The sequence below is a fragment of the Petaurus breviceps genome, unplaced genomic scaffold (genome assembly GCF_028583685.1).
Source record: "Petaurus breviceps papuanus isolate PSGF00001 unplaced genomic scaffold, PetGlider_PUasm1.0 37, whole genome shotgun sequence".
NCBI classification, from domain to species: Eukaryota; Metazoa; Chordata; class Mammalia; order Diprotodontia; family Petauridae; genus Petaurus; species Petaurus breviceps.
In genome coordinates, this window is record NW_027186296.1 from 25,110,241 (window position 1) to 25,121,637 (window position 11,397).

General features: G+C 33.0%; 1 protein-coding gene across 1 annotated transcript in view; it reads right to left on the reverse strand.

Moving 5' to 3' along the window:
• Nucleotides 1-237: 237 nt before the first annotated feature.
• PRTG (protogenin) overlaps nucleotides 238-11,397 on the reverse strand; it is a 150,144-nt gene continuing 138,984 nt past the window's right edge. The window contains exons 17-20 of the mRNA XM_069098104.1: nucleotides 11,263-11,383; nucleotides 8,629-8,794; nucleotides 7,910-8,014; nucleotides 238-7,336 (exon numbers count right to left, since the gene is read on the reverse strand). Of these exons, the coding sequence (XP_068954205.1) occupies nucleotides 6,932-7,336; nucleotides 7,910-8,014; nucleotides 8,629-8,794; nucleotides 11,263-11,383 (797 nt within the window). The 3' untranslated portion in view covers nucleotides 238-6,931. The remainder of the gene's footprint in view (nucleotides 7,337-7,909; nucleotides 8,015-8,628; nucleotides 8,795-11,262; nucleotides 11,384-11,397) is intronic.

Here is an 11,397-nt window from a genome sequence, read left to right on the forward strand (position 1 = left end):
GATTTTGATATATTTTATCCTTTAATATCTGAGATGAGCAAATATCCAAACCACCAAGATTCTGAAGCCACTCAATAAACCATATGAAAGAAAATTCTATAATCTAGCTGTTTCCCTTTCCTATGGGTAGGCTCTAGAACCCTCCCATTTCAGCATAGTTAGGCCACCTCCCCTAGAAAATGAAAGTAGGACTTTTCAACTGTTAAAAAAGAAAAATGAAACAGAAAAGGATGCTACTTTTTACTAAGGAAAACTTTTATTAAAACTGTGCAATCAATCAGTATTTAGACAGCAGTTTCATAAACATTTTGGCATTTAAACTTCTATTCATTTTTGGCATGATCTTTGGGATAGCATATAAACAATCCTGGGGAAAGGGGAAAACACTAGGTAACATATACTATAATGCTAGAAAAAAAGAAAACAAACTGACAGTATAACAAAATTATTTAAAAAGACATGAAAAAGGTACATTCAAAATCAAGGCAAACATTGGCTTTCTTCATGCAATGGAATTCACAGAGCTGATCCCCTGAGTCAAATATAAAATTAAAATAACTCAGCTCTATTCTCCATTGCCAAGTCGGCTAATGCTGCCCTTATGTAAGAAAATGGTATATGGAGTGAAAGGACCCAGAACACCCACAATATGAGACACATAACTGGCTCCTACACTTTCAGTTCATTCACATCTTTGAAGAAAAAAAAAGAAAAAAAGTGAAACATTTTGTAAAAAAAAAATAACAACAATGTATAACCCATCTACTCTAATGAAGGGCTGAGGCAATGTGTGTATATTCAGTCTTTGTAAATCCTTAGATTAGGCTCAAATTACCAATTATTATTTCAGTTAGGAATAAAATTAATGTCTAATATTTTTCCAAAGTATCAGATTCTTTGGGAAGAATTTTGATAATAAGTTAGAAGTATAGAGATGTAGTTTCCTAGAAAAACAAATTTCTGTGTGATATAAAGAACACTTCCATGCTTTGTACTTTCTGAATGCAGTTTACAGTTTACTCGATTTATTCACATGTAGATTATCCAGACAATTTTAAATCCCAGGTTGTTGTGTTATCTCTGCCACTTTCCCCCAACAATCATTTATTTGTTTTATGTTGAGGGGATGCTAATATTTTAATTTTAGCCTAAGCAAAAGATAAGGTAAATCTACTGCGAAAAGGAAAAAAAATCTATATACTCTACCCCATAGCCTAGTGAAATGACTTCGGAGGTATCTTTCTTTTATTTGGACAGTTCTTTAACTTTTCAAAGAATTTCTGCTTTCTTACTTGTTTTTTTAAAACAGCCCTCAGAAGTTAGTACAAAGAAAGCTATACTCTAAAAATCTGATTTAGGAAGGTATGGAAAAAACAATTCCTACTCTTTACTCAAAGATAAAAATAGCAGCAACTGCCAAGCTGATACAACCCACTAACCTAAACTGAGCTACACTTTCTAAGGTTGTCTATATAATGCTAAGACAAAGACAGATTTGTGTTTAATATTGTTTAATTGGAACAGACCAAACCATTTTTTTTGTTGTTGTTTAAAATACCTCTTATTAGGCTGTAGACTGCCTAGGGTAGCAAAAATAAATAAAACTGAATTGGGTTAATAGTAGTATTGCAAGAAGGAGTACTGGGATTGGTACTTCATTTTGTGATGAGAAAAATTAGATTAAGAGTGTTCAGTGAATTGCCAAAGAACATACAATGAGTTAGAGAACCAGACCTAGAACCCACACTTCCCGAATCGTGGTCTAGTCTTGTTGTCTTTCCACTACTCTGGCCCTGCAGGTTATAACTTCATGAGAGCCCAAAAAGTAACCTGGTACCACTTCTGATAATGTCTTCTGAGGTTAAAAAAAAACAACAAAAAACAAAACCCAACAGGTTTGGGTTTTGTTTTACATTGTGATATTTGGGATAATTCAAGAGCAAATGATAATAGTAGGAAAACTTCTCTTGAAGCTAAACATATATGATGGGGAATAACATAGCAACTGTTTTAAGCAAGAATAGAGATAATCTGAAATAAAATTTTAATTCATAGTAAAAGGCTTCAGGAAAATAATAGGAAGTTATATTAAATATAATATAAATAGCTTCCAAAATTTGTTAAAATTTATAAAGATAGAGGCAATTATTTTTAAAACTTTCTGTTAAATTGGAATCTAAAAATTTCTTTTAAAAGTACATGTTTGAAAATTAAAAGTTAATTGCAAAGGTATGAAATGTTTTTGAGAGAGAATTTAATATGAACATTTGATAAAATGTCAAGCATTTTATGGTCTCTGCATCATGAAGAAAGAAATGAAAGAACCTGCAATGACACCTAACCTCTTTGGCTGACCTTGGACTGCTTTTTTGAGTTGCAGAGGATTATAGGTGTCTTAACATGTATGGGAATTTAATGGAAATAACTTAATGGTCAGGTTAATATGAGACTTTCCTATTGCTCTTAAATACTTGGAAAATACATGAGTTGCCTGGCAAAAGACCAAAGACTGAAAACACACATTGTACTAGCCTGAATTCTTATTTTTTAAAGCATATTTTTAAAGTGAGTTCTAAGAAGTTAAAATGGAATTCCACTTTTATGTTCATCTTCTAAGTATATTGAGCAAAATTCACAGTGACAATTTATGGTGTATTCTGATCTCCAGAACCCTTACTCTGTGATCACAGTCATCAGAAATTGTTTTATCACCTGTGACTACCAAGAGAATTTAATCAGAGGTCCACACAATAAATTGGCAGGACAAAAGTCTTCAAAGTAAGTATATACTGTAGTTGACCTTGGCAAAAGAAAAAAAAGCTGAATTTAACAACACTGTGGGATTAAAAATTTAATTAAATAAAATTTGTGTCATATGGACAAATTCAGCCTTTGCTGAACGGAGCAACATTTGAGGTTTGTTTGCTTGCTTTTTACATGAATGATTTGTTGCACTAAATTAAAAGACTTTGCATACTATTTTTTTTGTGAACTTCAATGGTTATCAAAGTTGTGTCTACACTATGGCTCTGACAAAGTATAGTGCTTATAGGTTGGCAACTGGTGAGCATCCTAGTAAGCTTCTATTTCTAGTACAAAGTGCTAGTAGCCCTGTAATCTCTAGCCCAGTACTGACAACACACTTAGCTGAAATAAAAGTAAATTTAATCCCCAATGGTGATGATATGAACTTCTTTCATATCCTGAATTAAATTTCTTAAGACACTTAAAATGCTACAAAAGTATATCTTGCTTTAAGCTAACCCAGAATCTATAGACCAACTGAACTTTTGCTTTACAAAAAAAGATTTCCCATGTAATCCTTTTAATTAGCAACTCCTTTAGTGCACATACAGTGATTTAAATAATGAAAATTTGATTTATAAATAATTTTCAGTAGCATATATTGCAAAAAGTGAGATCTACCCGTTCTGTGATCATTTACCTGTGTCCCTAAGAATTAACATGGAGACCCTTGTTCCCAACATCATTAGTTGGGAAATTTTAAATTCAGAGTGTTGCCATAATGATTTGAAACTGAACATAGTCTGATTAAATTTCTGATGGGATTTCATGACCAGGCTGTTAAAGAAGTATTACTCTGTATTTGGTTTTTTTTAAATCCTATAGTTGAATCAGCAGAGACAATGGAAAGTACATATTCCTGATGTCTGTATGTAGAGTGGGCTCTGGAGAGACATAACTGGTTAACATAAAAAACAAGAGATAGAAGGGTTTAATGTACAAACTAAATCTGCCTATATGCTGAGGTAACTTTAAATATCTTTGGTTTTTCTTTATTTGCTGATAAAAAGTACTTGAATAAAAACACTAATAGCACTGTAGCTATATTGCTTTTAATATGTAAACTTTGATTTCTTTAGCTACTAACGCTAAATATCCTTTCTATCAGTCACTAAAAATTATTTTAAATCTGCTCATCTTTAATTTGTCATAGGCTAGCCTATAGAATTTACTGGTCTTTGGTATGAAAATACTGATGAGCAACATCTACTTGTACATTTGGCATAAAAATGAAACACATGTATTAGTACTTATAGCAAACAAATCTTTGGAGAAGAATACGGTTACCCTTTGCATATTAGCCCCTTTGGAGTGAAAAACTGTGAAGTCACCCTACTCTGAAAGAGAGCAATAGACTTCAGCTTTTGGTAACAAATTCACACTTAGATTTAGCATGCTTTAGCTAAGTAGAAAGTCATCTTTGCTGTACACTAAAAATTTTGCTTGGTGAGACATATACATGTATATGTATATATCTTTGGTGAAAAAAAATTCCCCTCCAACAAGTAGATTCAACAATTTAAAAAATATTTACTCTAATACTGTATCATTGGAAGCTACTTGCTGAAGAAAAAACATTACACTTGACATTCTTTGGAACTATTTGCTGGTAAAATGCTCTGGTAACAATAAGGTAGTTAAAATTGTAGAAGTCTATACTAATCTATTTAATCAACTACAATCATATAAGCCCTACTGTTTTGGGTTAGTAACTACTTGTATAATAAAATTTGTTGAGCGCTTCAAACCTATAGATGTTTTTAGCTAATTCAATTTCTTTTGAAAATAATATTCAACTTTCTTCTCTTTTCTACAGAAAATTCTTTGGTAACAGTATTATTATTATTATAAAGTCTGTCTAGCAACAATATGTAAAAGAAAAAAGGTACTGTTACATAATAAGCAAAGCATTAACAGCTTAAAGATCTGTATCAACTATGGCCTGGTTAATCAAAAAACAAACAAAATACTTTTCTTCAAGGACTCTGGATTAGTTTCTTAGACTTTTAAAACTAGCTCCAAGTCAAACCATTCCTAGATGCATGTTTCTTAATCTTGATGGGCTATTTTTTAGCTTTTTAAAATGAAAAGCTTTTGAATTTTTGTTTGCTTTTTGATAATGTTTATAAAAAAATAAAAAAGGATCTAATTGTATTCTATAATTTTAGATATTGGTAAATTTGGCCCTATATACTGCTCCTATTTAAAAAAGCAAAAAACACCATACCCTGTCAATTTGCCCACATTTCCATGGGGCAGCTCAAAAGCAACACAATGTTCCCTGAGTACAGGAAAAAAAAAACACTAGAATAACTTTAAAAGGAGGTAGTATAAAACAGGAGCTATAAAAGGCAGGAGCAGCATTTATCCTTATATCAGATTGTTCACCTAAAGCTCTGCTTTTTTATTTCTTCATGAAGCCTGCATTTAAAATGATCACCTAATGGAAGCTTTGAATTTGAGTTAAAAGCAGTTGTCTTTTAAAACCACTTAAAATTGGTTTGCTTCTAAGTGTATTCATTTTGGCACACAACTGTATATAATCCAATAAATATGTCCATATCATTGCTTCGGAATGATAGGATGGGGAAGGGGGATCCTTTATATATCTAGGGGCCTCCAGTTCATTTTAAAATCCTATCCAACAATGACCCTATTTATTCAGGGAATGTTTTATAAGATTAAAATTTAAAATTCTTCTTTAAGACAAGGCCCCAAAGTAATTTCTAGACAATTTTTTATAACTTTAAAGGAATGAGGAACCATTTCAAGATCATGCCATTAAAAAAAAATCCCCTTACACTCTTGGTGCAGCATTCAGCACTAAGTTCAATAAATGCTTATGACCCAAAACTCTCTTTAATGCTCTATTGTATAGACTGTCTGCCTATTTAAAATCATCATGAGGATAAAATTCCCTCCTTGAAGTTAACACTCTTCATAAATAGCACTGATACTGAAGGAAAAAATAGTACTGATTTCTCTAAATAATTAAAAAAAATGGATAGAGCCCTGAATACTTGTAATTTTGGAGACCTATTGTACTTTACAATAAAAAGCATCCATAAAATTCAGTATATACTTAAGGCAACTTTATGTGCTCCTGTCCTAAGCAACTTTATGAAAATTGACAAGGCATAAGGCAAAGAATTTCATAATAAATAATGGAAGGCACCGTTACTGTGATGTTCTACTAGCTCATTTTACTGTCTACTGGTGTTCATCCCAATTCTTTGGGAAATTTCCTCATCCATTCAAAGTCAAACCAGGATAAGGAAACAACCTGCAAACGTAAAAGAATGCATTCTCAAAAATGAGTTCTGCAGTTAACCCTAGGAGAATGATAAATGTGAAATATTTCCATGGACAGGTTGTAGACAGTGTAGCCTTTTGAACAACTGTTATCATTGGGGGTGTACTGAAAAGGCACAGCTCTGGGAGGGTTATTTGGGTATCCGCAGGCTCTAAAGGCAAACTCTAAAAGTCTTTGTAATTTGCTACATGCAATGAAAAACTTATTCTGTTATTTCAATAGAGGTACTTTCTCTCTTTTTTAACCAGTGATTAAAAATGGTCCCACTTCCCCCAATCCCCAATTAAATGGTTCAACACTTCTCCCAGTCGGAGGTACTGAATTATCTCAACTATATAGTTATTATAATTTGTTAAAAAGTCAGAGCTTCAGATAAACATTCTAACTCTTCCACCTATCACTCCTTTGATCAAACACATTACACATACAGCAATAAAAAAAAAATGCTAGTAGGAAGTATCATTGGTTACATAGCTGAAATCAACTATAACACAAATGAGGTCAATCAGTTGTCTTCAGAGTTCACCATTTGGCAAACTGAGGTAGATAGTCAGCAAAGGGGCTTAAAAAGTCCTCTTTGCTCCAGTGATATATTTTAAACTCTAGTCAGATATCTTGACCTTTCACATTTCTGACAATAAAACATTCAAAATAAGTCAGTTTGAAAATAAAAAAAACAAAAAAACAAACCACATTCAACAAAAATATTGAGAACACCCAGTAAGACATCAGGACTTTCACGACATGCTTTGGCTTCCTGTTCATTGTCCTTCGAACAGACATACACACTGTGAGAATGTCTGGCACAGCTGTCTAGACTGGAAACTCATTTTTATCAAAGCATAGCATTGCAGAGTGTAGTTGTAAAGAGGAGGTAGAAGTCTGCTCAGCAACCAATTGCATTGAAGCGTCTTCACATTTATTCATGGCAGAATCTCCACCTGAATCACTGCCTAAGAAAGAATTGGATGTAGGAGGTGTGGTACTTATAACTGAAGAGAGGTGTAGCTCATCATTAGACTCATGGGAGAATCTTCCAGAATCTCCAGTCTCATGGCTTCCTTCACTATTTGCTGAATGCTCCGTGTCAGTTGTAATTCCAAATGGCACTTGGAAGCTGGTTGGTTGGCTTGGAGAATTGGGGGAGTCTTCATCACTTATTAATACAGTAGTGCCTGGCTGATAAAAGCAGACTGTTTGAACAAATCTTCTTTGAGGCTGTGAGGGAAAAACAGAACAAAATATAACATAGAAAACAGAAAATCTCAAGTACTAATAAGCATAAATTATAATGAGTGTGTTTTCATGTGTTCTCTTTTAAAATACATACAAGATATTGTTGAGTCATTTCAGTCATATCTGACTGTTTATTACCCCTTTTGGGATTTTCTTGAGGAAGACACTGGGATGATTTGCCATTTCCTTTTCCAGTTCATTTTCCAGATGAGGAAACTTGAGGCAAACAGGGCTGAGTGATTGCTCAGGGTTACACAGCTGTCATATATCTGAGACTGGATTTGAACTTAGGTTCAGTTTGAACTCCAGGTCTGGCATTCTATACTCTGTTTCCTAAATATTATCTATAGTTTTGAAACTGCTCATTTTTATAAGCTGGGTAATTACTTTCAGCAAATTGTTTACTTTGTGTGGCTATAATTAATAATAGCGTCACACATAATATTTTTAAAAAGAGCTTAAAATTAAAGTATAGGTATTTCTTTTAGCTTTCCCCCCTGTTTGTAAATACTACTTCATATGGAGGACTTTCAGACCTGAGTTTAGATGAGTTACCTGTTCAATTTTCACCTTCTTAGAGTCTTGAAAAAAGAGCCATTTCTTCTTAGGGTTACTTTTTGTCACAGGACCATAGCTATTAATAATTAGGTCAGTTCCACCCTAAAATAAAAAGGGAAATTTTTAATTTTTTAACTTAAAAAAACTCCATCATATTACATTTGTATTCAAAAGAGAATAATAGAACAAACAAAAAAAAATTACATGGTATTGTTTCTTTGATTCTAGTAGCAAATATCAACATGGGCTATTTATAAGGTTATATCTAGAATGGCCAAAGACATAGAGCATGATGCATTTTGTATATATTTTGTATGCATACTATTTTTATTGTTTTGTGCTACATGTAAGCAAAATAGTTAAATATACTTTGATGGATTTATGATTCATTTTTTATGGGTATTCCCACCAGCAGAACAGATTCTAATCCATCCATGCTTTCTTAGTTTCTGTCATTCCCATCTATGTCTTTCATAATACCTAGTTCTTTTAATATTCTGTAATGCCTTTATGGTATCCCTCATGCCTTCTTTCTAAATGACCAGGCCACCTCCTTTTTCGGTCATGATGGTGGCTTTCAGTCTGCACATAGCTATTTTGGGAAACGTAGCTATTTTGCATATGCGCTAACTTTTTGGTAAATGTATTTTAAACAAGGCATAAAAATGCATATAGGTAACTGTAATATACTAAATTAGCTTCTAAGTTTAGAGTACCTTTGCATCAATGAAGCTGTTTTGTGCTATCATTGGTAGTAAGGATTCTTCATTCTCTACAATTCCTTCCAGGTTCTTCCTCATTTCATTCCCACTGGCTAATGAGGTACTGGTTCGAGATAATTGCTCAGTTCCTATTTGTGAAGTTTTAGAAGTGGATGTTTTCCTAAAATATTTTTAAATTGAAAAAAGGAAATATTATCACATAGAAGAAATATGCAAACATACAAAATCTATACAAATTATATTTTGTGCAGAATAACATTCTCTAATATTTTTTCTTTAGAATGTATGACATTACCACAGTTAACTCTAGACATCAAGCCTACTATATCAGGGGGTGTTCTATGAAGTTTGGATTCAGTCAAAGGGCTGCACTTGAGGACCTAGAGGGCCATGTGTGGCCTCAAGGTCACAGGTTCCCAACCCCTGTACTAGATTTGACCTTTGTCACAAAACACTTTACTTTGAGGAACTTACTTTAGTTCTCCCATTGATTTCCATACATGTAAAACCTTTTCCCTTAATAGTTAAGCATTAATTCTCTAACATTTATGAAGTGCTTTAGTTGTTAAGTAATATTATTTATTTTTCATTTAGATATAAACAATTATTTTCTTACCTTATCATTTTCTAAAAATTTCTGAGATAACTTTTTGCTTGTTGTATAGTTTTAATGATAGTGACCAGTTACAACGGTACAGATTACAAACAAGACTTTGGCATATGAATATGTGAACAGATTTAGTGATTTATTCACCCATATTTCATCTAATCTAAAATCACAGACTGGGACAGCTAGGTGACACAGTGAAGAGAGCACCAGCCGTGGAGTCAGGAGGACCTGAGTTCAAATTTGGCTTCGGACACTTAACACTTACTAGCTGTGTGACCTTAGGCAAGTCACTTAACCCCAATTCCTCTGCCTTCCTCCCTCCAACAAGACAAAGAAAAAGCTAAAGTCACAGACTTTAAAATATTTCTTTTAAAAATTTATTAAAGTTACAAAATAAGACATTAAAACTGAACTTTTTATCTAAACGTGGTTTGAAGATTTTATTACCAGTATTACATGTTTGTACAGTCAACTCTAGATGATATGCTAATGGAAGGGAAACACAAGCATGAATAATTAAAAAATCTTGTATGATTGGTTTTGACTTTCAAAAACTAGATTTACCTTCCTAATGATATTTCTTCTAGACTAATATTAAAATTAAGAATACATTCTTTGAGCATAAGTCAGTTAAGAATGGAGTTAGCTTATGAGTGAATGGCTAAGAGAATCATTCTAAAATATAAAACCTTTGGTCTAAATAAAGGATAATTTCATAAGGCTAAAAATTGATCATATGTGTGAACTATATAAAAAATTCAGACTATTTCCTTGGGTTGGATTGACAATATTTCAATAGGAAAAAAAAAGTCAAAACATCTTAACTGTTGAAAAAAGAATGTTTGTGTGTTAAAATTATTTTTCCCCTTTACTAAACAGTAAGTTTTTTGCTCCCTACACCCCAAATGATTCCTTATACTTGTTAGAGCTTGTCACAGGATTTAGCACAGGGAATTTGGAACCTGCCACCAGCATTTAGTTGTTGTAGAAATCAACAGTGTATTTTGAACTCACAAAAAGCTTTGTAATTCCCCTTTGAGTTTTAGGAAGGAACAGGTGACAAATTAAGCAGTTATGAGCTTTCCCACCTCTATTTTTAAGACATATTTAAACTGCTTAAACCAGAATGGCATGAATGATGAAAACCTGGCTGCTTATGGTCCACTGTTTAAGCAGCTACAAATCAGTGGTGGTTTGAAATAGTAACATCAAAATTACCCGGTTTTATATTGTAGAATCCTATTCCTTTAATATTCTGTTCATAGAAAACTTCAAATAGTTCTCTTTAATTATAGATCAATAGGAGTTATTTTTATAGCAGCTTCCTCAAAAGGAGTAAACTATTTATATTACTCTGGTTAGCTGTAGTCATAAAAATTTATTAGTTCTTCCTGAACAATGAATCATTCAGACATTTGAAATGGGTACTTGAATATGAAGAAATCCAAGAGGTTTTGATTAAAGATTCCTTTCATAATCAAATGCCTCACATTTAGTGCATCATATATAGCCTTAGAGTGTCCTGGCATCTCATTTTAAAACACTAAAGAAACAAAGAAAACTTTTCCTTGAATATTTCAATAGAACAGCAGGTTTTTTTTTGAACAAAGTAAACAATTTAATGATGACAAAATAATCCGTCACTTAAAGATTTGTTAGAATTTTTATCACAAAGAACCCCATTAAAGTACAAAAATGTAAAAGAGAGTTTTAGATGGAAAAATGCTACCTCTGCCCTAAAATTTTCCAAACCATAACTTTTACTAATGTGGTTTGCTTGTGGTTATAGTTACTTGTATTTTCTTTTCTTTTCTTATTTTGCTTTCTGTAGTGGGGAGGGCAGGGCAACTGGGGTTAAGTGACTTGCTCAAGGTCACATGGCTAGTAAGTGCTAAGTGTCTGAGACTGTTTTTGAACCCAGGTCCTCCTGACTCCAGGGCTGGTGCTCCATTCACTGTGTCATCTCGTGCTTGTATTTTATTTTAACCCATCTAAGATCTCTGTCAATGAAAACATACCTGGCTTTGCTTCGATAGATCAAGATGAGGATGCAGATAAGTATGCAAGTCAGTGCTATGCAAACACCAACAACAATGCCAGTCATGGACTTCTGGTCTAACTGATAATAACCAGAATAAGCTGTAAGGGGAAAC